Source organism: Accipiter gentilis, chromosome 15, assembly GCF_929443795.1.
Source record: "Accipiter gentilis chromosome 15, bAccGen1.1, whole genome shotgun sequence".
Taxonomy (NCBI): domain Eukaryota; kingdom Metazoa; phylum Chordata; class Aves; order Accipitriformes; family Accipitridae; genus Astur; species Astur gentilis.
The window spans coordinates 4,483,982-4,511,887 of record NC_064894.1 but is presented as its reverse complement, the minus strand read 5'-3'; the positions used below and the strand labels follow the sequence as shown (position 1 = coordinate 4,511,887).

Genomic DNA, 27,906 nt, shown 5'->3' with positions numbered 1-27,906 from the left:
AACGAGCTCGAGTGTGGACCCAAGGAGTCCCATCTGTCGCTGAGCTGAACGGGAACCCTGAGCAAACCAGCTCCCCTTGCCAAGTTCCAGTTTCCGTATCTCTAAAATGGGAAAACATCACGACGAATAGAAGTGCCATGGACCCTCTGTTAATATTTTCAGAAGTTGATAACTGAATATAACCTGAATAAAATTCATAATTATTTTATAAATGTTAATGTCCTGAAGGATCTTCAGTGTTTAGGCTTAGGGCAGTGTTACTACCCTAATTACCAAAATGAGCTCCAGAGCAAGAGGCAGATACCCAAAGAAGGGAACCCAAGTGTTGCTGAGAAGGAGCTGACTACTGCTTGACTGAGAACAATCTAGGTGCCTGTTATTATGAGCATACTAGAAGTTATGATTTATTCTGAGCTGTGCATTTCGTCTACATACATGGAGGAAAAAATGGGTATTAGCCCAAATAACTACTTTTATGCTCTTTGCATATTTATAGGTCATTTGCTCTTTACAACGAAATGTAAGTAAAACAAGCCGAAGAAAAACATCTCAGAAAAGTGATAATGAATTATTCAAGAATAATCTATAATTATGAATTATAATGATTTTGGTACATTTGCTGAGCAGATCGTGATGTAGTTTCAATTGTTTTGTGGTGCAGTTTCATTTTTATTTTTACGAGTTGAAGAACATTTTAGATTAAACTGATCCGTATGCCCTTTCCAAAGATGTTTAGAAGCAGGTTTGACTGAAGTGACCTTATACCTATGTGCGGAAAACTGGTAAGTAAAAAAGATGACAAGCAGAGGCCTTGAAAGCCCAGGTAAAGGATGATAACAGAGGCCTGCGAGTGTATAAACACAAATCATGAGGCATCATTTACCAATCACTGAAGGAACGTAACCTACAGAGCAGGGCAGAACCAGTTTCTTGGCATAACAAAGAGAACAAAATGCATGTATCGAACACACACAAAGCATCTAATTTACTCTGAAAGCACAAAAGACATAACAAGAAGGAATATAAAGGAATATAAAAATAGTCACACGCCTTGCAAGAACAGGCACAAAGGAAGAACAGTGAGGGAAGAAATGCTCCAGCACTGTCTCCCCCCCGCCCTTAAGAAATCAGAAGAATCACAAATAATCTGCTAAGAAACAGAGAAATTATAGAAAAAAAATTATTAATTATGATGGGTCTCAAGATCTCTCTCATCGATCCCCCACTTTTCTTGGTAGCAGTTTCTCATGATTCCTAGAAACACCAATGCAAAGAAGCCATATTAATATCCTCAGGAAAAAAAAAAAAAAAAAAAAAAAAGATGTTAAAATCTCTACAGCAACAAAAATGTGGTCAGAATTTAAACACTTTAAAAAATGAAACTGAAAGAAGACCTTGTGAGATCCTTGAGAACTTGCATTAAAAGTTGGAAATGACAAGACTGTTTCCTGTGGTGTAAGGAATCTCAAAAACCTTCAGAATGTCACTGAAATATCATCTTACGAATGCAAATAATTGAGGCACATTGCAAATTATATACTGGAATGTGAAGGATTGCTTGGTACCTCCAAGGCACAGTGAACAAAGTCAGCACTCATCATACCAAATCATAGTGCGGGGAAAAAAGGAAAGTTACTGGTGCATACACCTGCCTTAATGAATAATCAATGGCAAAGTAGACAAGCTGTCCTTGTCTTCGATGACCTCTTTGATGTCTTAGTCTTGTCCTTGATGGGAATATCCCATTCCCATCATAAAATGTACAGAAACTAATACATTTGCTGTAGCAGTTGGAGACATCAGTTGACTCCAGGAAGATCCGAACAGGTAGTTACAGAAAGTTTGCGTATGTAAAACCTGCTACTCGAATCAGAAAGCCACCTCCTCTCTCACCTGAAACCAAACAGCATTTCCTTGTTGAACAGTTAATTGCTCATGACACAGTCATTAACAATTTCAAACTAGACAGCTGAAGGAAGAAGAAAGTTGGTAAGCTGTACGGGATTTAAAAGATGATTAATTTATAGACACAGAGCAGCTGGTCTACATTTTTTCCAGAATATTGTTAATTAGGAAATATAAGACACCTTAGGAATTCTTAGAGTCTTATAATGATAAAACCCATAATTTTTGGAGACAGATGCTTGCCAGTTCCCGAAGATCACCACCGTTTATATTTCCTCCTGCAGAATTAACCTTAAAGGGTCTATCAGGGTAAAAGAGATTAATAGTCCAGAGGTGGGGAACGAGTTACAATAAATATGGTATTGACAGAGGGAGTGGGGCTGATATCAGTGAAAGCTGTCTTTGGCAGGAAAAAGAAACTGGTAAGAAAATGAAAGGTATAAAACGAAAATACAGAAAACTTCAACACATACGTATGAAATGGCAGACCTGAACCAGAAACTAAGTCTCCAGGTATGAAAATGGCCCTGTCCAGGACAGCATATAAAACTATGCTGAACTCCTAATGCATGTTCTAAGGTGCTATATATTGATTTGGAATGGATTAAATATCAGAAATATCAAAGAAATCACTTCCGTGATAAAAGCAACTGGAAAGATATGTTTGACATAAATTTCACTCCAGAATCCCTACTCAAAAAAGGATTTTAGTACTCATCTGGGTATGTTATACAAGAGAAATGTCCAGAATTCACTGCTCTTTATAGTTTGTATTTTAATATTAAAAGAAATGCAAGTCTTCCAGGCTTGACCTGCATGACTTAAGGTGTGATACACACAGTGACCTTTGTATTAAGCAAATATTCCTGTAATAGCGCTTCATCAATCTTTGAAATATGATTTTCTAATCAGACAAGTTACATACTCACTTTGGCATTAATTAAGAAAACTTGTGTGAACTTTGAATTACGATCCCTTACAATGGCAGACACTACCACCACTTAAGAGATTTGAAAAATCTGTGGTAAGAATTTAAAAGCTCTGTCACGTGGAACACTGTCCTACGCAATTTTAACTTTTTTTCTATGAAGTGCTTGTAGCTGCAGGATGTTCTATAATTAAGGCAGTATTTTTATTAGTCTATAATAAAAACATCAGGACAATTCTCATGGATTGCTAGCAGATCTTTCAATATTATGCCTCCCTATCTTTTTATTCTACTCTTAGGATGACAACAGAGTAGGTCAAGAAAGAAGAAACGTCAAGTATGGTTTAGAGCAATGAGGTTTAGAAATGGGGAGCTGGTGCTTTACGCTAACAGCTAGGTGGTCTGCCCACCTCCTTTTTGAGTTATACCAGGCAAAAATATGTGAGTAGAAGATGGATGGGAGGTAAGACACATGGCAGCAGGATAGATGGCACAGTAGGTGTGTGACTGGAGTGCGCCCTGAGCCTCTACAGGGATGCAGAAAGGGGACAGGGAAGGATCTACCTTTTGGATTAATTTCAAATGTGGTTCACAGGGATCGAAGGTGTGGTCATTCCTACCTTACATACTTCTTAGTCATAAACACACACACACACAGACACTTTATGAAATCTCCATACCTCATTGTAATGCTTGTTCAATGAATCCAGAATTCCTTTTAGTCCAGAAGGACCCTATATGGAAAAACATGCACCAGAAGGTCATTTTAATTTAACTAATGTTATGTTTACATACCTGTATTCAAAGAGCAGTGGTCATGTAAAAGGGTTTAGATTTTTTATTTGATTATACAATAAATTATTTTCTGTAAGTTCATTATATCTTTTTTTCAGGCACAGTGGAGAAGGAGAGTCAGTTTCTAAAACCCTGAGTTTTGAAAACTGGCAACTTCTTTTGGAGTGAATCGATCTTGGAGAGAGGGCAGAGGTGACATCCCTATCAATTTTAATACAAATCCCTTGTGGTATGAGCAGCATCTCTGTTCTGCAGCATTTTAAAACTCTTTCCACTAACTCAAAGCACAAGTTTTGATGTAGAAGAAGCTCCTAGTATAAGTAAACAGCGAGAATTTTAATTTGAAGTACAGAAAGTGAAATTGAGGAATTCCTGAATTCTCCAAAAGACTAATTTCCCAGTTTTGTTAGCATTGCAAGTTTATACTTAAACACACACCTTTCATCGCGAATTTCAACAACGGAGAAGGAACTTGCTACACAAATGTAGGCTTAGGATGGAGAGATTAAAACACATGTGCTTGGGAAGAAATAAAACATTTTTAGACATCATCTTCCATAAACCATATCCTCAGTGAGATTTTTAAGTGTTGTAACTCAGGGCAGAACACAAAAAGTTCAGTCAAGATCCTATGAACTAAAACTCAGTTAAATTTACAGATTAGCATAGTATCTCTCTTTAAGTTGAAATTTTCACATCATGCAATGTGAACTACAGCCACTTATGATGGCTGTAAGAAACATTTGACTACATTAACAAGATTACAACATACTCGATTAAGTCACTTGGTCTGAATGGCCTGCCTTTAACAGAAACAGGGCACAACGGCAACTCTCCTCCTCTGGGCCTTTTTAGAATTACAGACGATTTACCCTCTGCAGCTTTTGTGTTAGTGGGGAAAACATAGCTGGCATACATGCATCCTAAAGATTGCTTTAGGAAATGGAATTCTATTCAGTTTTGAAAATGGTTGTTCCTCAAAAAAATGGAGGTTGTTTATCAGTCAAAGATGCTATGTCCGTGATTAGGCAGAGTTTTTATCGCACATTTTGATTTTGTATATGGTCTTTCTTAATCGTTTTATGAGCACTGTTATTGTACATACATCACACAACAGAAATACTCTGCTGTTACGCATTGTAACAAGAAAGCAGCTTTCTACACGTCCAACCTGATGGCAAGTAACTAATAAAAGAGAGGCAATTGCAAAGTTCCCATGGAGTCTGAAGGTACAAAAAACTAGGAAGTTGGTAAAGCCAAATTAAAGTCAAATAGGCAAAAGTTACTAAAACTGATGGATAGATCAGTAAGACCTGGCAGAACATTATTGCAGCATACAAGAACAAGACAGGCGTGTTCTGAGACATCATCACGACATGAGGAAATATGATCCTATGTATTTTACTGTGATTACATTGTTACAGAAAGATAGTGGTACTTAAATATTAGGGGACATTAGGAAGATTTGGAAGCCACATGAAACATCACAGGTGCCTCACTCCCTCTTTGTTTTCCAACACTGGAAAAGAGAAAAGGCCATAGATTTTTCCATTCACTTTATTTTGAAAGTGAACTGTCACTTCAAATTTATGTTGAAAAATAAGAGAAACATAGTCATGATGTTTTGACCGAGACACTCACTCAACTCTCATTTCTGAAGTTAATGGCAGAATTTTTACTTCGATATCCATATTAAAGATGGCAATCCAGAACTGGGACTGAACCATGATGACACTGCCTACTTATTAGATGCCTCAACTTCAACGCTGTAATGCTGCAGTGTTGAATCCTTGAATCCAGAATCCTTGCAGGATTCTGTCATCCTGCAAGCAGTCAAAAATAAAAATTTATTCTCCCTTCTCTTTGCCACCATGTTGTTTCTTTTACTGTTTTTCCACAAATGGAACTGCTGCAACCACACAACCCAGGAAGGACTGAATGCCGTATCTGCCACCAACTGCAACCTCTCAGATATTATTTGTACATCAAATAAATAATTTTTGACAAATGGAAAGCCTTTGTATATGCGTGGTTTTGAAAAACAGACATAACCTCAAAAACCCCCAGAACTGTCTCATGACAAAGGCAGTCCAAGGGGAACTTAAGGCATTTGGGTTGCATTCTTGACTATGCCACAGTCTTTGTGTTACCAGAGGTAAACCACCTCTTTGGTTTTAGACTTTCCATTTTTAAAAATTGACATGAAATTAATGATTTTATCTTTCCATCTTTCTTTCTTAAATAAAATTAATAAAATGAGCGTACAAGAACAAAAAATACTTTTATTCGAGGCTGTTGTCCTAAACTCTAGTCTCTTTCTTCCCTTATACGCTGTTTCTCTCCACTAATACAGCTGCATAATCTACTCTGAAGTCTCTACAGACAAAAAAAAGAATGAGTAGTATTGGTTTGCAAGTGGAGAAGCAATGGAATTAACAGGAGCTGAAGAATTATCGTGCAGGCCATTTCTAGCTTTTGAATAAGAATTTGCACATCTGCCACTTTGAAGCTCACTTGAAGGGGGTTTCCATTTTAATATTAAGTTGTGTAATTGAGACAAGTGAAGCACACAGAGAGTACAGTTGTAGGAATGAGAAAAGAACTGAAAATGCATCCTGCTTGTTTTCCAAAATTACCAACACGTTTCAGATGTTATTTCTGCAGACACGGAATAGAAACACAGGTGCTTAAAAGTAAATAGCTCCAAACTGTGAAATGACTGGGTTTATAATGTATTTTTCTCCTTTAACTTCTATAGCTCATTTGCATTTCTGTAAAGATGAGACTGCTGAAAAGGTCTACCCAATCTCACAGTCCATGCAGTAAAATGTGTAATAAGTAAATTGCACTGGTTGCATCTCAAGAACAGGCCATTTTGGAGAACACAGCACTGCAAGTGACTCAGTGTAATCTTTTTATCCATCTATTTCAGATCTGTGCCTGCCCATTAAAATAAAATACTCTTCTTCTGATTACTATAATGTAAAAAATAGTGAAACTCATCAGTGCAGATGTGCAATATTGTATAACTATTCCAAAGAGCAAATGGAAAGAATGGTGAAGGCATGATGTCTGCCACAGAAGAATACGTTAACTAAATTACATTTTGATATGGATTTAAAAAAAAAATGCACAGGAACAAGCAATATGACTGACCTTTGCCAGCCATTTCCAACCTACCACAAAACCATTTCCAATATTGACAATTTTCACTTATCATTGCTTGAATTTTCTATTTATTGTAATTAATTGATAACATTCATTCATTTTCAAAATACTGGTGGAGGAATGACAGCATTTCCTGAAGCAGAGGAAATTAGATTTCCAAGGCAAACTGCTGGCTACTTAAGATAACTAGTTTGGTGGCACTGACATACACACTGAATAGCAAGAGACCAGAAGTGTACGGAAATAAATGAAGAAATTCAAGTAGTCCGTGCCTCACATGCAACACGAACAAAAATGAAACCCTATTTTAATTTAAGACTTTAAGGAGTAACACAAAGCTAAACTTCCAAGCAAGAATAGTTGTGAAGATAAAAGATACGAAGTTCAGCCCCTTGCAAAGATAAATGATGAACTGAACGATGAGCTTCAAGGGCTATAGCAATCACGAATAAACCTATTCTGGTTGCAGACAATAACACTGGATGTGTTGGTAGAAAATAGCAGGTTTAAGAGGATGAATAATCCTGATTGCAGTTTGCTAACCTGTGATTTAGCAGACCTAAAGTTTCTTTCCCACCTCTGCTACAGACAGCTTCTTGGACAAGATGGCACTTGGCCACATCAGGTAGTTCTCATGTTTCCTACCTTTAAAAACCAGTACTGATAGCATTTCCCTTCTGCCAAACACCACCAGGCAGCAGTTGTACTTGGAGTCACCCCAAAGCATGCTGTTATACCGGTGGAAGTCTGTAGCACAACTCCAGCTTGGCACTCCTTATTTTAAAAACAATCTGATGTCCCACTAAAATGGGAACTATCAAGAAATGGAACTCCTCCAGTCATAACAGTTCCAGTAGAGACAGAGAAAATTGGGACAGAAAAGATAAAATTAACCCTTAATGGAGAAACCAGTAAAACTCTTTTGTCTGTCCTCTAGCCCACCTATGTAAATAGAAATACTGGGCTGCTGATTCACGTAAAAGTAAAAATAATATAAAACAAAAAACCACACCACACCCCTCCCAACCCCAAAACCTCCCACAACTGACCATAATACGTAAAATAGTGCCAGACATCACACAGCTATTTTCTAAGCAGGACAAACAGAAAAATAAACGATCTCCTCTTAACAGAACCCCACAAAAACCAGTCAGGTAGTAGTTCTACAACCCCAGCGGAAAAGCATTTTGCCTAAGTGAAGACGGCAGAACTGGGCCAACAGCATATATATACCAAGCTCAGACACCTTCCATATATTTGCTTTTAAGTACTGAACCCCCCCCCCCCCAAAACCAGTGTGGGAACTAGAAAGCCAATGCATTATACATATGCAAAACAAGCTGTGGTCTGCCAGTAACCCCTTCTGCCCTACTAAGTCTTATAGAAACTTTTGATAGCGGCTATGGCAGAAAAAAGCTATCATTTCAGTTCTGCAGTCAGATCAAAATGCTGTACTTACAACCTCACAGCATCATACTATCACAGTATTCTTCTTGGTTCACAAAATCGGCCTTTCAATTTCAGTGAAGAGCCATGCCGAGCAGGATAACAGCACGGGAAAGAGAAAGTATCGCTTTCAGAAGACTTTAGAAGAAAATGCAAGCAAGAAAATGTATGAAATACATTTGAAGGGTACAGAGATTTTGATTTCACAATCGTAATTCTCACAATGCTTCCGAGAGTGAAATGCATAGTGTGTTTAACAGAAGCTTTAAACTGCTCTCCAGGCTCTTTAAAGGGGGGAAGGGACCAAAAAGCACTAGAGGGAGCTGCTGTTCTACTTAACCTGTTTGGATTCCTTGTTTTCAGCATAAATTGTTACCCGCTGGAGTGAGACAAAAGTGTGAGCACACATCTCAGCTCTCCAGTATTGAAATAACAGAAGAGTACTCACAACCAAGATCAGACAGCAAGGATGCAAGCCATGAATTCTGAACCAGAAGGGAATAACAGAACACTTTAAAAGTCTATAATATTTAATAAACTTTAAAAAATACTCAAAGGAGGATAATCATCTGCGTAGGCTTATAGAAGTATTTTTTATAACCCATCAATAAAAATCGTCATTGACTCCTTGCTTTTTGTGGGCATAGGATTTGCTCCAAAGGGAAAAAAATGACATAAAAAAAGGGTAAGGGAAAAATGACACAAAAGAAAGGATACCTGGAAGAAGTTGCACAGAGTCCCACTTTAACTGAGTGGTTTCATCACCAGTTGCCAATCAATCTATGTTTCTGACACCGATACAGCTTTTTAACCAAAGATGTAAAAATGATGTTAAGGGGCTAGAAACTCACTGCAAGCATCAATTTTATTGACCACCCCCCGAAATTAGGTTGGGAGGGGGGAGAGATGAGATATTGAGAAAGGGTTAGAAAAGTCTTAAATGCTGCCATGCGACAAGCAGGTAAAAAATTATTATTTTCATTAATCAAAATTCATATCACTTTGTAGTATCCAATTTAAAGCCCTTTTGACTGTTCAGAATGCAGTCTCATAATCCCTGCCCGCACACACTTATTTTAGGGCTGCCCTTTATACCCAATCCCCCGAGTCTTGTATCCTGTTCACCAATTTCTTCCTCCAGGAGGCAGGATTTTCCTTCTCACAGTCTTTTTTTGTCATTACCGAACACCTGGCTGTTCTAATACCTAAATTAAGTACTTAATGTCATGGCATAAACTGATAAATAAATCAAGCATATTTATTAATTTCAAACACGCAGTGTGTACTGTAGCTACCCTAACGATTAATGACCGAATCTCCTTTTTCTCAAAGACAAATTTCGTATTCTTCCAAAACATCAACCAAACACCAAACTTACTTGTGCTGGAGAGTCTAACTTTGATATGTTCAGTCAATCTGTTAAGCATTTTGTACCCTGTGTATGCCAAACTTATGACAAGAACCACCCTGCAGGTGTGATAGTTCTGCTGCACTTCGGAAAGGCCGAAGTAAAAGCTGACAATAGATCCATGTGCATGAGGAAGCTGCCACTACTCACTATTAGAAGACAAGGGGTAACTGGAAGCATGATATAGCAAAATTTAACATGGTTTGAGCCTTGAAAAAGAGAGAAGGAACAATGGATGCCGTTAAAATCTTTTTGGTACGTACAAGCTGCAGCACTTTAAACATGGGGATGCTGCCAATGCACATTAGCAGGCATTACTGCTTTTAGAATGTGATTTTTTTACGTGTTATATTCTCAGTCTTGGAAAAGGAACACAAGGTGCTGGTGTAGCTGTATCCAAAGTAAGGACTGCATCAAGGTAGTTATATGGGAAACAAATACTTTTAACCAATATTGAGGCCATGACTGCTTGAGGAATGCTTTTCTGATAGGTAGTGCTAGGCTACAGTACCCACACAGAGCTCCTTGTACGGATGTTGCCATGCTGACAAAGTTGAGCTTTCCCTTTGCTGTAAGAGAATCTGAAATAGGTCTCAGTAATAAAGGTGCAATTTAGTTTCCACTCAAGATTTCTGGTATGTCTGTCACACATCTTCACAAACGTGACCTGCCAGCAAATCTATGATGGCAGAAATCTGTAACGGAGAAAGAGCTTTTCACTGGTTCACAAAAAGCTAAGTAGATTAGCTCTAACATTGACCTCTGCCATGGTTTGATTTTCTTTTTTTTTCTTTTAAAGGTCATTTTTGGCATTTGTGTTACGAAACATTATTCATCACTCCTTTCCTCTGTTTGGACTCCCGCAGTCTGCAGTACCATTTCAGCATTAGGAAGCCCAAACTGTAGAAAAGACTCAAATAAGCACGGCTTCAATATGAGTACATGCAGAGGAGAAGGGGGAGAGGGAGGGATTTTTAACTATTTGGTTTTATGCAGGATAAATGGACTCCATCAACTCCTCTTTCTGAACACATTTTGCAAGGAAAAAGGGGAAAAATATTTATAAAATTTTAGTCATTGTATGTCATGAAGCAGTGCATTATTCTCTTCTCTACAAATACGATGAGCTTTCCCTTGCAGTGACATTGAAGCATACAAATCAAATGTTCTGACGCATAAACTACTGGCCTTTACCTATTTCAGGTAAGCAGAAAAAGGAATTATGAAATCCTTGTTTGATATTAAGAATGTAAAGCAGTAGAAATTTACTTAACCCACAAAAAAAATCGCTGTTTTGTACATGTGCACAACAGCATTTTTACAAAACAATATATAGGGAACTTTACAAATATGACCGAGTCTTCCTCTACCAAAGGAAGGCTGCGCTCATTCTAGACTAATATAGCTGTGCCCGACTTCAAATTTGACATCATGTATCAATTAAAAAAAATAAATAATTAAAATCCCAAACCTCTTAGATCTGAGCTAAACGCTTTAGTTCTTCATATTACAAATCCTTTCATAGAGTCATGTATTTCTTAATCTTTTTAATTCTTCAGTAAACTCATTTGAACCACAGCTGAGTGCTCATTCCAGTGCTGGGTATAATCCTCCCCACCATTCAGACACTTGGCTCATGCTTCACACAGCCCTTCATCTTTCAAATTACCCCTCTGAGACAGAAATTATCCCATCTTCTACAGAGCATTACGCATTTTGCAAAGTGAATGAATGCACAGTATTCACATTTAGCATACATGGCCAGTCTTTCTTTGAAACGCCAGACAATTTCTGCTTCCTCTGCTGAAGCGTGCATCTTGTTCTTTCCCTCCTGGGCAGTCCCTCGTATTTGTGCACCCAGTCCTTTTCTCTTTGCTGTATCAAAAGGCTAGCAATAGTAGCTGTTTGATACAGCAGAGTATGCACAGATCAACTGTTTTCAACTCTAATTATGATCGAGTAACCTGCTATAAAAATGCTAACAAAGTTCCAGGGTAGAGTGAAAATTTCCCATTCCCCTCGTTAGTTACTCACAGGAGGTCCTGGTGGCCCCGGTTTTCCTGGGAGACCTGGTTTGCCTCGTCTTCCCTGGAAACAAAAAAGAACAACGGACATTTATAAATGCTACGGCTAGTGACTGATTTGGAATAAGAATTTTGTTTAAGAAAAGATTTATTGCCTTGTTTATTTGAAAAAAAATTAAAAACTATCCAAAATGAATACTCTGTATCAGTCACTGCAACACTATCTGAGTACTTTTAGGATTGTTTTTAATAATTATGACAAACTGTATTTGCATCACTGTAACATTTACCGTCACATTTTAAAGCTTTGTCTCAAATGTGAGTGCACATTGATAGGGCTATAAACAGAGCATCTTGATGAGGTGTAAAGAAATTATATTTTATCAGAATATACCAGAGCTTGGAATGTTAAATGTGCTGCAGTAGTCACCCTGACGTGCACAGTAAATACATATGTGCAGTATTACCCAATTAACAAACACCCATACCCTTCTTCTCCAGGATGTGATAAAAAGCAGAAAAGTCAGAGATTTGTTTGCAAAAACAATTCACCTTCCTTGTGCAATTACTACCATCTGTGTATATAATGCACATGAAAAATCATTTGCATTAAAACTTAAGGTCCATAAAAGTCTACTTAAGTTAATGGGAGATTTTCCACGCAGATTCTAAAAAACATGCACATGTAACTATTACAATTTTTTACTACAGAGCTCGGTTGAATGACTGCTGTATTCACATATGCTTTTTTTTTTTTTTTTGAGGATCAACATAAAAATGGAAGTAATTTACAGTAATTTACATCTTTGTTGCTGAATTGAAATCTGATGTACATTTTTTAGAAACAGCTGAGAACAACTAATATCTAGGTGCAATAATGAAAAAAAAAAGTATTCTATCCGTTAAGACTAAATTTTTCCTTTGCATATGGCAAACATAAATTAACAAAAAGCATTAGGGGGATGTCCTGGTGAAAACTTGGCTTAAGAAGTTAAAAAATGAAAGTGCTTGCTGACAGCTCACAATTAACACATATGGGTATTTCTGTAAGCTATGGTCCCTACTTCTAAGCCTGCTTCTGTGTTTCATTAAATGACGATCTCCCACAAACTGCAGAAGCAAGCTAAGGAACAGAAAGCAAAATCTCAGCTTCTCTCTTCACAGCTGGGAGCCGTGATCTGCAGGAAACCACTCTCATGCTCTGCCTTTCATTTATCTCGATCTATGCTGAGGGGAAACAAGACGATGACAGTGAGGGTGGAAAGCCCCTCGTCCTCACACCCTGCAGCTCACCAGGGTATCCTAGATGCCAGGGGCTCTCCCGAGAAGCGGGAGGTAGGTAAGGATTTGGAGCCCTTCACGCTGAAGAAAGAACCGAACAAGGGCTGTGGGGATGTTTCATTCACCGGGCTGTGCCACATAACACGTTCACTGCCATCACGGGTTTATGAAGGTCATCAGTCAGTCAGTGTGTTTTAAGGGCAGCGTGAAAAAAAAACCCCACCTCAGCATATTTGGAGTGCCAAATTCCTGGGTCTTAACTAGCTGAGACATGTGTTATGTGCTGAGCTGTTTAATCCCACCAGTACTCGCACATGCAGGGCTGTAACTGGGGCAGCTCAGGGTAAATTTTCAGAACCCAAATACAGTACTAGGTGCCTCTCTTGGGCTCGAGGCTCTGCCATCCCTTACCCCCCACCCTCAGCACGTCCTGCGCCACGCTGGTAACACTCTCCACGCAGCCCTGTGACGAGCCAGAGCTGGGAACTCATCCGGGCTAAGGATGGCCCACAAAAAAGTAGAGTTGCTTTGGACTTTGACCAGTTCATTGATGTAGTTCACTGGGCGACCCAGTAGCTTGCCCAGCCCGACGGAAGGCACAGTACTGGGAAAAGCACACGTGCACAAGAAAAGGGGGCTGTTGTTAGCTCAAACTAGACTTTTGGACTGAGCTCTATTTCAGAAATACAGATGGAAACTAGTATTTCCTCACTTTTTTGAAAAACAGTAAACTTTCCTTAGAAAGTATGAAAACCAGATTGAGAGGTAATGACATAAGTAATAAACAAAGATAAATAGCTTCATGCTTTTTAAATAGTCCCTCTGAGTTATAATGATCTACACTGTTGACTTCTTGAAGCACCTTCCTTTTCCTGTTTGGACTTATTTAAAGTATCCTGAGGATGACACTGAAAATCTCAGCAGTCTAAACAGAGTATCAAGGAAGTGTCAGGGGGAAGAAGGCAGGGCTTTGACTGGCAGACACAACTGTGAATGAGGTGTTAATTACACAGGAAAACATGGAATATGTTGGGAAGGAAATTTTATCTCTATTTACAAGATGAGCTAAAATGTGATTTATGACATACTGCAAAGTCAAAACTTGACAAACTTTCTGAAAAACCATGTATAAAAAAAAAAAATCGGGGGTAGTTATTTTTTCACTGTCATTTATTAATTACTGGAATACTTACTCGGTGAAACACAGAAGAAACACTTGCCCTACCTTTTAGCCAATCATTATATTATTAGTCATTATACTATGCGCCATGTGCACAAAACCCCCCGTAGAACAATCACACAGATCAGTACGAAGCATCGGCTTTTTCTAGAAGAACAAAAGTACTTTTATTTTTCCTGCAAGCACCCTTCTACACTGTCTGACATTTTAATTTTAACACAGAAATATACAAAAGGCCACTACCTTTCAGCAGTGCCTTTCAGATACAGAGATTTAAACGTTAGGGATACACACAGCTTCACCTACTTGCCAGCACTCCTGCTTCTCCATGACTTCCCAGCATCAGTATGGAAAAAATTAAAATATATACTACAGTAAGAGTGTAAGTAGAGAAAAGTAGTTTATGTTTTTGTTTAGGATAATTCAAACAATTAGAAGACCTTTTTTGATAAGCCCATTATGGCCCTGCCTTCAGCAGACCATGAGCCAGACCGTGACTAAATATTTACAGTTTGATTCTGAGTCTTCCTTCTGGCAAGAAAGAAGAAGTGAAAAAGATCTCGGTGTCCTCTCTGGTTCACAGGGTGGGCTTAGCGGAAAGCCACAGTTCCCACCTCCTGCTCAGAAGCGGGTCTCGGCAGCCCCACGAGAGCTCTGCTCGCTGCTGCACCGCCGATGCTGCACTGCACGGGGCAGGCAGCCGGCGCGGGAGGCCCGTTACCTTTGTTTAGTTGAGTTCACTGATAGTGAGGTTACAAGACCACTCATAATATAAATAAATGTTCTAGGCATCACCTACTTCCTTTAACTAAATAAAAAATGCAATACCACCTACACTAGCTTAAAAAGGATAAGTGGTGTCAACAAGTTGTCTAATGCCACTTAGAATAATATCTAAAGAAAAGAAAACCCAAACAGTTGCTGGTTATTTCCTTTGTGCTGCACACATTTTTGTTGGCAATCGATGTGATAAGAAGTTGTCTAAATGTTACTGATATTGTATCCTCTCCCCTTGACTCATGAAACGCGTGCCCTTAACTAATTTGGACAGTCAGCTACTTTCCTCTTTTCCATAGGACAAACTTCAGCTACGATACACACACAAATCAGTCAAATAACGACTGCTTGGTTAGGGGCAAAAAAGACAAAATATTAAAAATAAAATAAATGAGAAGCTATATGCTTCAGCAAATCCCAGCTGAGTGCCTAGCTGAAGTACGTGGTCAACTGCACTCTTCATTCCTCTCTTCCTTCGCCCCTTCTGTTAATCGAAATGACTTGACGAGCTTTGCCTTACATTAGACGGAGAGCTGCTCAGAAGAGAGGCTCTGTGCATCCTTCCATAAGCTTGTGCTCTGATTCTGACTGCTGCCCCTGGGCACCGCTGCAGGTCCAACACGCAATGCAAGAATTCAAAGTCTATATTGTAATCCCCTGCTGCATCATGTTGCATCCATCTATTCGTGTATCTCTAACTATAGAAGAGTAAGATCGCTAATCCGAGTGTCTAAAAATAAGCTGCAGATTATTTTAGGATAAAATCGAGCAGAGTTATGTAGGAGCGCTGATATGATTTATGGAATTAATAATTTAAAGAACCCACACTTGAGTATGAAGGGAAAAATTCCTAGAATAAGCCTGTGTGAATTTTCAAGGGAAACTGCTAATTAGCGGTTCCTGAAACACATCATCACATTGCAAAACAGGAACTAGTTCTAGAGGAAGTAGGAAGCTGGGCTTTAAAGTCTTAACTACCATAGTTATTATGCAAGATTAATGGGGCTTATGTAACTCGCTTACCGAGCTAAACCAAGATTCTCTCGAATAATCCTCAAAACCAGACTGACAAAGGGACAGATACACCCGAAGCAGGAGGCAGGTGGAAAGTCACGACCCCCGTCTCGGAGCGCCCAGCCCACGGCCACCCCGCCAGACCCTTGGGCACCGAAACGCAGCCGTGCGACCAGAGCGCTGGGCAGTTAAAAGACTTTCTCCAGACCCCAAAGTTGGCACCAAGCAGCCAGGTAAGTCCCAGTGCCTATACTAATACAGAGTACAGAAAAGAGGCTTTTGGTTATCTCAGTCCTCTCAGATATGCCTGGTTCACATAAATTTCCCAGTTTTCCCCCTCTGTCTGTAGTGACAACCCGGTGCTCCTGGCAGTTCACCTGGAGCTTGCGGAGCTCCAGCCCAGCCCAAAGCTGGTTACAGTCCTCTGCTCCCCGTTTTACCAGGGAAAGCTTGCCAGACGGCCAGTTTAGGGCAACGAAGGCAGACGTCACATGCTGGTATCAGTAAGAAAGTCAGTTCAAGAGCTAATTGGAAACAGAAGCTTAGAATGAATCACAAAAATCAGAGCAATCACCCATCCAACCCGGTCACTCAACAGTGCCCATCTACCGATTGCTTGTGGGACAGGAGAAGGTTCTCCGGGATCCCAGTCAACTATTTGGCAGATCACAAAGTGGAAATTACAAATCTACGACAAATGCACAGCCTGAATACAGAGTCATCATTTTCCGTCACGCATTTAGCCAAAAATGGTAATTTTTAAAGAGGGCTCTGACATTTAACCACATGACTGCACAACTGCTGTTAGTAAGAGTTTTGTCATTAACTTTGCTAGTGTCGGAATTGTACATGGGGTTTTTTTAATCCTTAGAAATCTTATAGTTTGGATATTCTCTTTCCTAAATTGGAAATCTATGTCGCAGTCAATGAAACCTTTTTAACTTCAGTAATACAGCGTTAGGACTTGAATGTACAATTCCTTCTTCAATCCTATTAACCTTGGCCTTGAGGTTGTATTATGGTAACCAGCGTATTACAAATTAACCTCTGTATTAAATGTTAAACCTGAATAAACTCACAGGAAATAAGGCCAGAAGGCAAGAAATTCAGCCGTTTGCAGAAAACAAGTGAAAGTCTGTCCCTCATATCCCACTAAAGCCCTTCACAGAAAGATGGCTCACAGAAGAACAGAGCACACAGACCTTAATCCCCAGTTTTGGAAGAAAAGTCGTTAGGGAGCTCCTCGCTAATGCAGAAGCATTCCTGCAGTCAACCTCGGCTTTCCAGTTTTAGGAATGATTTTCAATGAACTCTAGTTTCTTCATTTTGATATTAATAAAATGCTAAAAGGGACCGCCTAGCCAGACTATATAATATTATTCAAATGCATGTATGAAACGTTAAAAAAGTCCTTAAACAGGCATAGCAGTGCCAAGAAGTGAAACGCCACAACCTATTTTGCCAACAAATCCCTACACAAAATCCATCCCAATTTTTCAAGTGTAGTCACAGAAGTGCATTTTAAATTCAAAATCACTTGTAGAAATATTTTTCAACTGCATATAGATAATTTTATAATGAACACCTTAATTTTTAATTATGAGAAACAATTCCCTATTCTCTCATGTTGCTATACCTTTTGCCAAGAGACATCGAGAGAAATATTGATAATAGAGTATTTGGAGGGGAGCCTGAAAATTCTAAATGTGATTTTAAAAGTGAAATAATTTCTGCTATTCCATTAGAAGTTAGATTTTCATTTCTTCAACGGAAAATAACATAGAAATTAAAAAAAAAAATCTAGAACTATCTTCTAACTGACTAATCTGTCTTCAGCATTCTAAATTACAACATTTTTCATCCCATTTTTAAATACCAAAGTGGGAAAAATATAGTGTTTTTTTTTAAGCTGTACCCTACCTTACTTGTTATTTACTTTGCTTTTAAGGTAGAGACATTCTGGTAGAAAAACTGAAAATTGTCTCCCTCTTTTACATTAATCATTTTTAGACTGCTAAATACCTAAGTGAAGGAACGTGCAGCACTCGAACTTAAAGATAAAATCAGGCTGGAGCTTTACATACTTAAAAACAACTTACATCAAAGTCAAGAAGGACTGAGAAGATTAAAAGAGATTCCAGAACTCCAGAGCTGTAGCTGTGAAAAATACTGTTTGCACTGAGCCAGAAGCCTGACCTACTATGCAGTAATTATCATTGCTCTGTAAAGCTTGTTTTACAATTGGTTGAGTATAACATTTACTCACTGAACTAGAAAACAAATTATGTCAAAGAAATATTTAAGTTCTATAAACCAGATAAATGCAATCCGAATTTAAATTAATTTTGATGTCACTCTAAATAATTATGTTAAGAAAATCTAACAACTCCCTGCCCATTTATTTACTTATTTTCCACTGTGCCATAATAGTTTTATCCATGCTTGATTAGAAAAACTTGCAATGTCACAGAGTAAACTGATTATTAACATAAGGAAAGTATTGCAATTGCACAAGGTCCCTCCAAACACATAATTCTAGTGAAAGCAATGCTGAAAACACTAGCTATGACAACCCAAAGGACTCAGTTTTATGAGGTGTTTAATTTATTACTAAGAAAATGCTAAAATAACTTCCTCTTAAGTGAAGTATTTGGTATTATAAACACAACAACTGGAATAAGGAAGTTGTTTCAAAAATATTTACTTCAAGACACCTGCAACTTCCCAATGAACACAGAGTCAAGACTAAGGCTGTGGTATCCTAGAACGATTTGTAAATGTTTGGACTGAATTCATCATTGGAACTAGGGAAACCACCACGGTGGAGAAGCAGTCTGTTTAGATCCATATGAAACATTTAAAAACCCCTATTAATCCATAAAAATGAAGTTGTTGGCAGCTATGCTGAGAATAAGCTAGAGCTAGTTAAATAGAAATCACAGCATCATTTGGTTTGGATCAGACCTCTTGAGATCACCTACTACGATCCCCCTCCTCAAGCAGGATCAGTTCTCCAGGACTGTGTCCAAAGAAGATGCTGGACACTACTGGCTCCAGTGCCGAGCTCTGGGGTACACCACTAGGGACTCACCTCCAGCTGGACTTTGTACCACTGATCACAACCCTCCGGGCCCAGTTGTTCAGCTGGTTTTCAATCCACCTCACCATCCACTTAGCTAACGTGTCCCTTGTCAGCTTATCTATGAAGTTGACCAGATGAAGTTATGGGAGATAGCGTCAAAGGCTTTGCTAAAGTTGAGGTCAACAACATCCACCGCTCACCTCTCATCCACCGAGCTGGTCACCTCATTGTAGAAGGCAACGTGGTTGGTCAAGTGTAATTTCCCCTTCATAAAGCTATGCAGACTAGCCCAATCACCTTCTTGTCCTTCACGTGTTTGGAAATGGTTTCCAGGAACACTTCCTCTACCACATTCCCAGGGACTGAGGTGAGGCTGATTGGCCTGTAGTTCCCTGGATCTTTCTTCTTAAAGACAGAAGTGATATTTGCTCTCTTCCAGTCTTCAGGAAACTCTCCCAGTCACCACGACTACTCAAAAATAATCAAGAGTGCCTTTGCAATGACATCAGCCAAGTCCCTCTGCACTTGTGGATGCAACCCATCAGGCCCCGTGAACTTACAGAGCCATGCCCTCCATCTGAAGCTACCTGGGTGCAAGAGTCCGACAGCAGTTACTGTGGTAGCACCTGGGTCATCTTCAAGGATGCGTATGCTGGAGAGAGAAAGTTTGCTGGCCTCTTCTTTCTGCCTTTCTGCATGAACTGCCGCGCAAATTGCTGCGCGTCCACCGGCTGCTTCTGTTATCGCTGCGCAAACTGCCGCATCGCCTGGCTGCTATATAGTCCTCTTCCTGGCACGGGCTAAAAGGGAGCTCGACCCTCCCTAATCAGGGGTCAGCTAGAGGAAAGGCACCCGTTGCTCAAGGCCAGCTGATGGAGTTTGTTAGAAGCTGCTAGAGCTACCCTTACCTTAGCCTTACCTGGCACCAGCAGGCACCCTGTTTCCTCAGAGGTTTCCTAGAAGTGCCCAAATCCCAGAAAAAGTGCCCAGAAGGTCAAGAAGATATCAAGACGATCTCGAAGAAGCAGAAACTGCCGCACAAACTGCTGTGTATGTTAGCTGCGTGCTGGGCCTGGCTCTTCTACAGGTCAACCGAGAATGAAAAATGACTGTGTCTCGATTTCATAGTATAGCTGTCTAACAAAGTTGCTTTGATGGTTCGCATTAAGAGAATTTTTGGAATTCACTGCAATATCGTATTAAAAAATTAAATCATTTTCAGAAAAAACAGTATTTATAAAAAAGGCATCAAGTTCAGGGAAAATCCTGCTACAAAGATACTCAACTGAAATTAAGCATTAATTTCCAAACATTTGGAATTATATTTTGGAATTATAAATTTCACTTCACTGCATTTAACATAGTCAAGGCAGAGTCTGGAAAACTCCATGCAGTCTGTAATTATAAGTCGTAGAAATTTTCAAGAAAGTACAGCAACATGATGAAATTATTTGAAGACTTTAGAAAATTCTTTACAGGGGGAGCTGAAGAACCTTTGTTGAATTTTCTCAAAAATAAACAGAATGGTGATTAGATTACAGAGAAAAAACTTTAAATGTTTCTCTAATGTAAAGCAGACATTAAAAAAACAGTTGTTGGAGGCTTAAACTATATGCCCAAGCGTAAAATAAAAAGCACATTTTGAAATGTGGGATTGACAAGAAACACTGGAACAAAGAAATCACGGAGACTTGTGAAGTCTCTGGTATTGATGTCTTTCAGGTGGAAACTGTACTTCTGTGAAAGATATACTTAACTAAAGTGCAGGAATATTGAGAAAAATAAAGTCCTGCATAACGCAGGGAGCCAGGAAGATGGCGTAGTTGTCCACTGTGGTTTAAATTCCACGCAATGCTAGGTTAACACCCAATCTTTCTATTTTTTGTTGGTCAGTAATATTGGACCAGGGACTTTTCCGAGTAACATCTAATTACCTTCTGAAGATCCTGATGTCATTCTGAGCATTGGTGTAACAGTATCAAGTTGCTGCAGCAGTAACCTGCTGCTCTGAACGCCTGAAGCCAGCAAGAGGGACACGGAAAAATTATGGGTGAACGTAGTGCCCGCAGAACGGTCTAATGCTTCTCATACAGGAATGAGGAAAAGGGAATGAGTAGCTGTTTCTGCTGGCCCACTTCGCACAGTGCCAGAAGTAAAACCAAAGGCTCTTACTTAGCAAGGTCTCATGCCTAACATAAACCACTTCACTAAAGATAACAGAAGTAAAAAAAGTTATACAAAGTGAGTAGTGGTAGAGCAAGGAGAAACACTGGCCTTTTGTAAGAACAGCAAAGGTTTGAGGACTCCTTGCGCCCACGGGAAAACGCAACGCTGGCTAACACGTGAATAGAAGCTGGTACCAAGGCAAAAGGAGAAACATAAGGGCAGTACATGCTCATACAAAATTTAAGTAAGTTCACTCAAGACAGCGTCACAACAAAGACAGCTTTTAAATGAGTATTGTATATGTCTCAGGTTGGTCGAAGAATCAGGAATAAGTTCACCATGTGGTCTCTGGATATTGCCAAATTATCATGAAGCTACTATTTCTTCTGCCATAACCATTACTTTCCTATTCTAAGTGACACCCTAAATAAGGATGCACCATGTATGATGAATTATTGATATTTTTTTTTGTTTTGTAGAGCTACAGTAAATGCTAAGTAGTTTCTTTTGTATAGTTGCAGAAGCATGGTAGTAAACAGCAAGCCAGTTGCTTTACGTTAGCTCACAACTCTGTTCCTCCTTTTTTATTGCTCTGCAAAGGAAACAAGCTATGTAAGTCTGAAGATCACTATTTGTACTACCTCATTGCTCATGAAGGTTGCTCTCTTCTTCTGCATAAGCCAGCTATCCGCAGAATGAGAAGACATAGCAAGGGAGATGAGAGGAAAAGGTGTCACAGTAAGTGAAGAAAGAATGGGAACTAATGAGTTTACCCTACAAACATAACCAGTAGATTTGCTAAATGCTAGACTATTAATGTGTTTGTTTATTTAGAAAAGAAATACTTATGCATTTTGCTACTACAGCAGTATGAAAGAAGTAATATGCATAAGAATTCAATTTTTATTTATCGTTGCACTATTGTTCTCCATGACTGCACTACTTGAATTTTTTAGTGAGTTTGGAATTTTCTCTTAAGCAGAGCCAAAAAATAGAGCATGCATCCTGATACAGGATCCTTTAATGCTGCACAGATCTAGTCAAAGAGCTTTCAGGGCTTCATTTCTCTCATTCTGAATGATCTCCTTATAGTACATTTCTGGAAATGTGTCACATTAGCATACGCTGTTTTCTGCAAACTCTTTCGTCCTTGAGGATATCTGGAAAGCATCCAGGAAGACCAACTCGGACAGAAGATGTTTCACACACTTCTGTCATCCATTTCCACTGCTGACTTATTTGCGTACCATCATTTAAATGTGTACAAACCTAAACTGCTCTTTGATGCCGGAGCAAGATCATATCCCAGCATGATCACGTGATAGTAACACAGCAGACACCAAGCCACAGAAAGTGACGTAGTCAGTATTTTAATAATCGTGTGTTGGCCCAAATGATACCACGTAACTCTATCTACAGTGTATCCATTGGACAAAAGCTGTTATCACTTTATTTGAAATAATGTATTGATCCCCCTTTACTCTTGAAATAATACACAGTCATCATCAAATTCAGTGATGTAAATTTGTGCTTGTAAGCCAATTTCACATATATGTCAACAAGCATTTTGAGGTTGACATAACTTTGCACTAGAAATCTACAATTCAGTGGATCTTTATGCTTATTATAATTATACTATGTTACGTAATTACACTCATTCTATTTCCATAATAATTACTATATGTATTTTTACTACGTAATCTTTGATGCAGATTATTCCTGTGACATGAAAGAAATACTACTACCCAGACTTACTCCTCTTAATAGGGTACCTTTGTCATAGTGCCCTCTATAGTGAACGCAGGGAGACGGGTGCCCTCTCTGGGACAGGGTCCCACCTTTGGTATTTCTTAGTAGTTCTACTATTCTACTCTGATCTTGGATGATATCATAAAATCCCACTTAAAACACTCTGAAAATGAAAATGCATGGCTCAGACCAGTTCAAAGAGGGAAGAAATCCACTGGCATGGCTTTTTTTCTTCCCTTTCTATCTCATTTTGCATTGTTGCTTACCTAAGTCGCTAGCTCTAACATGAGAGTTCTACATGTTTCTTTGAGTTTTTGACAATATCACCATTAACACTGTTAATTTCCTCAGCTCCTTACACCTTGCTTTAATGTGTGTTGAGAGGTCTCCAACTTACACACTTCCTAATTCTCCTCTCAACTCCTTATTAATCTAAGCCTAATTTTCAAAGGAGTGGGACACTTAAAAATGCTCCTGAGGTAAGTGAGAATTAAAACTTTGAATATAACAAGTACAATACGAATGGAAAGTTTTAAAAAAAATATTAGGCTCTCAAACTGTGGCATCCAAATTGAATAGATACTTTCAAATGTTTTGGAGTGGGTTTTTTTCCCCTAATATCTTACAGTTCCAGTGTGCAAAATGGGCACAATATCACTTTTAGGTCTGAACAATACGTTGAAGAAAAATCATCAGTTAGTTACACACTCAGTATTATGCTTTAATCCTCAAAAGACAGTCCATGACAAAACCAATAACTTAATATAATGTGAAAGATTTGAAGGATCTGCTGGAAGTACAGAGGAACGTGACATCTATAATTAAATAAAAAGGAATATTTAATAGCCATTAGGCGTGCACTGTCCTGTTTGTCATTAAACAGAGCAGAGATCTTGCTACAAACAGTATGTTATTGTGTAATTAAACGTATTGGAAATGCAAATGCACATGGGAGTTGAATTAAGATTGCAAACTATGTTATTAATGCTTGGGCGGGGGCGGCCAGCAGAAAGACTATTGTAGTGAGCATCTCACTGGTAGAAAGATAAAGACAGATGCTGAGGCTCTACGCTCTGCTGTTCCCATTGTTTGGCTCAAGGCAACTGTGTGCATGGCCAAGATTACAAAACAATCAGCGCTCCTGTTTTTATAGATATTGGAGTGAGACAGCAGTTCAATTTTATATGCGAATAGGAAATGTCCATAATGACTGTACCAACCCCTTAATTCCCACTGCAAAATGGAAAAGAAAAAAAACCAAAAGTATTTCCAAATTCATTTATCCACCATTACATATAATACAGGGTGTTAACTCTGAATCTTTGCCTCAAAAAATTGAGAAGGTCAAAGAGTGATGTCTCTAAAACACAGCCGTACTTATAACAGTTCCTAAAACTGTGAATACACTATTAATAAACTGTGTGGTTTTGCAGATTCAATACGCCACAGAAAAACACTTAAAAATATGCTAAAACTGGATATCCATAGCTTTTCAGCATCCTAGATATTTAATTGCATAACAGTAAGAGTCACAGTAATTATAAAATCCTTAACAGCATTTAAATATGATATTAAATACGCTTTAATAGCATATTCACCACATAACTTTTGATTCTCCCTTACCACACTGACTTCTTCTGAACAGGTTCTCAATCCTTCCTGTAAAACTTAAATAACTTCAGCTTTCAAATTTTCATGTTCAGCTTAAGTGAAATTTAGTACTATTTTTATAACTTAAAAACCAATATAAAACATAGCTTTAGGACCTACACGTCATTACTCATTTTGTTCAAGAACTAGTCTTCTGTTATTGTAATTACTATTACTGGAATTATGAAACTGGCCTTTAATAATTCACTGTAGTTGACTCTGATCAATGATGAGTAATACTAACTCCTTCCACTTCAGATAATTTAACCGAGATACTAAATATCAAGATGCCTAAACAGACCAAGAATTATTGAGACCCAACTTCAAAACTACAAACTGGGCACAATTTAATTCATAAAACTATTGAAATGTTGGAGTCTGAATATCTTCCCAAACTTTTAGGAGCAGATTAGTTTATAAACTCTCAAACCGGAATTATTTCTTGCGATACCACAATCATAAATATTTATCTGTTCTACCGAACTACTAAATTCAGTAAGTCAGGGAAAATAAAAACATAACACAGAGATACCTGTCAGTCAGTTACTTCATTATACTAAAATCCTGTATAGCCAAAGGTTTCTTTCATGTCTTGGGCACAATCTCTTCCCCCCCCCACCTCCCCTTACTGTATCTCCCTTCTCTGTATATATATGTGCTAGGCTCTGACACTTGCGTAACAGCATCTACAGCAAAACTTGGGGCACTTGAGTACTGGTTTCTGTTAATATTTTAGATAATGTCCCTAAATCCATATTTTTATAAATCTTAGATGTATCAAGGTATGGCCTATCCCTGCAATAAAATGAAAACTTCTGGGCCATTTTAATATCCTTTCACTTAAAATTACAGCAGAAACGTGTCGCACAAGTGACAATATCTACATCTGTGCTGCCAGTCATTAAAACACTTTAGATGGTTGAAATTGTTAAATCTCCTTCAACTGAAGAGAAACCTCAAGTGTCAAAGCTCAGTTTGTTGTCAGCATGCTTCATACTCAGCTGCCACCTTCCCATTTTTTATTAGTGCTTGGGAAGAAGTCACACATCAAGGTCAGTTAGCACACTCACCAGTTGTTCACCAAGTTTACTCACCCTTTGACCTTCTTTGCCAGGTGGACCTTGGGGACCCTCCAGCCCTGGCAAACCCTGAAAACACAAGCATTAAACAAATATAACATTCAGTGTTATTTTCATCCTCTATTATTCTATAGAAGTAAGATGAAGCCAAAGAGCCAGATGTCAGGACAAAGCATTTATTTCTAGTAATAAAAATAGGCTATTCATAATAACTTCTTTCAGGATAATGTTATATTCAGGTGCAAAAAAATCCGCAAACAATAACGATTAATCACATTCCTCTATATAAAGGTTGAATCATTTGGAAAAGAAGAGGTAAGTCAGCACTACTTAAGCATACTTAATTTAACTATGGTGTTATGTGAAAAGTGATTATCTTATTAAGTTAGGATGCCGTAAGAAAAAAAGACAAAAAAAGTTATATTCAATGAATGATAACGCTACAACTCAAATTCAAATAGAGGCACTGAAGGGGGAGGGGAAGGGAAGGGAAAAGGGACTAAATTTAGCAGAAGGCCTGATGCTCGCCGTATTGTAGGAACCAGCCCTCTGCAGCTTCCGCTGTGTGCCTGGCTCGCCTTTTCAGATCCCTGCGGAGCCACTTCTCTCTCGCCCTCTCTCCTGAGCAGGCAGAGGAGATCTGGGTGTTCCGAATATACCCTCGACTTGCGAGCCTTCCTTCCGAGCTCCGTGCAAGGTCTGCCTGCGTGGTCACAGACTGTTTCCGATGCTTTGGGGCTTTAATTTTATATCTGATTAACGTACAATACAATCGTAAAGCCTTCAAATAACAGTCCTGTACTCAGAACAGCACACCCCACACCCCCCCGCCTTTATGAGTCACTTTGGAACACTTTTTTTTTTAAAAAAAGTTACTTTGAGGAAGCTAACCGATTTCCATTATAGCAACAAGAAATATGACATCAGTTTCAATGTAAACAGCAAAGAGCACTGAACAGTTCTGCTTTGTATAATTAAAAAAGTCTTGAATGTAACGTTGCACATTCTTACAGGGTATCACAAAATTAAAGAACTTGTGTTCAGTTTATTTAAGAGTTTGAAATATTAAAATATTAAATTATTAAGCATTTAAATTACTTGGACTCAGGTATTGCTTCAGCTTGAGTTATATCTTTGGTCAAATTCTGAGCTCCTTATTTAGAATCAATTACACATATTGATTGCCCCAATAAGGGTAAACTGAGAATCATGTTTTTAAGTGTCCAGATTTCCAGAAATGAATTTAAAAAGTTGATTTATGATCTCTAATTCCCAAGATAAACTTGAGAAAGTAAGCGGGCATGCCAAAGTTGCTAGCTCATATATCTTCAAGTGATGTTTTAAGTTGATTAGAATTAAGTCTGACTTCAATTTTAAATAAAAGTAGTCAGTTCAAGGTTTTTTTATTCCTATTATTTCTCTACTTTCAAACACTGAAGCTAGAAGAGTACCTCAGACAGCATTTCACTACAAGGTTTTTCTTCTTTCACTTCAGTTTATAATGTAAACAAGATAAGCTTTAGGATCATTTACAGAACTGATGTGCACCATTTCCACCTTTGCCCCAAAGTTTATGGAACTAGAATATACACGGCAATGTTGTGTCCAACAAATAAATCACAGTAAGTTAATTACAGTGCAGTTATGTAGCTTATACATGTACGAACCCATAAAGCAGTAAGTGAATGCGACCTCTGCAAACCTTCTCCACTTTTTCCTTAAGGTAGTTTGGAACACACAGAGAATTCTGTCTGTCCAACTTAGCAATATTCTGCCTTTCTGGAGAAATTCTGGGAATTCAGGAAGAGATGGAGTCTTCTTTTGTTAATATTTCAGTTCTAGTGACAACTTTATGCAGGGCAATGAGATGAAAACTTGTAACGTCTATTTTATGGAGGAGGAAATACTTCGCCTCACATATCTGTACAATAAGGCTCCAAGGGGACAAGAATTACACAAGAATGTAACTGCACAATAATGATAATTAATAGCCAACATTTTTGTCCAAGACCTACTTTTATTCTTTTTCTTCTCTCTACAATATTATTGTCAAGAAAAAGGAACCAGATAAGGAGGTTTATCTTCGAGGAAAGGGAGGAGAGCAGCTTACAATTGGTAACTAGGCAGGGAGGACTACCCTGTACAAGGAGCCACATCCTGACATTGAAACTGAGGTAAAAGTTCACGCTAACTTCAGTGGGATCTTCGGTTTAAAAGGTGGTAGGACAACATGGGCCACGTTAACTAACATGGC

General features: G+C 38.6%; 1 protein-coding gene across 5 annotated transcripts in view; it reads right to left on the bottom strand.

The window, feature by feature from the left end:
- COL19A1 (collagen type XIX alpha 1 chain) overlaps positions 1–27,906 on the bottom strand; it is a 225,432-nt gene that overhangs the window by 59,578 nt on the left and 137,948 nt on the right. For all 5 annotated transcript variants that reach the window (XM_049817767.1, XM_049817766.1, XM_049817770.1 and 2 more), the window contains 3 exons: positions 25,668–25,721; positions 11,685–11,738; positions 3,514–3,567 (listed from right to left, as the gene is read on the bottom strand). In XM_049817767.1, coding sequence (XP_049673724.1) covers positions 3,514–3,567; positions 11,685–11,738; positions 25,668–25,721 — 162 coding nt within the window. The remainder of the gene's footprint in view (positions 1–3,513; positions 3,568–11,684; positions 11,739–25,667; positions 25,722–27,906) is intronic.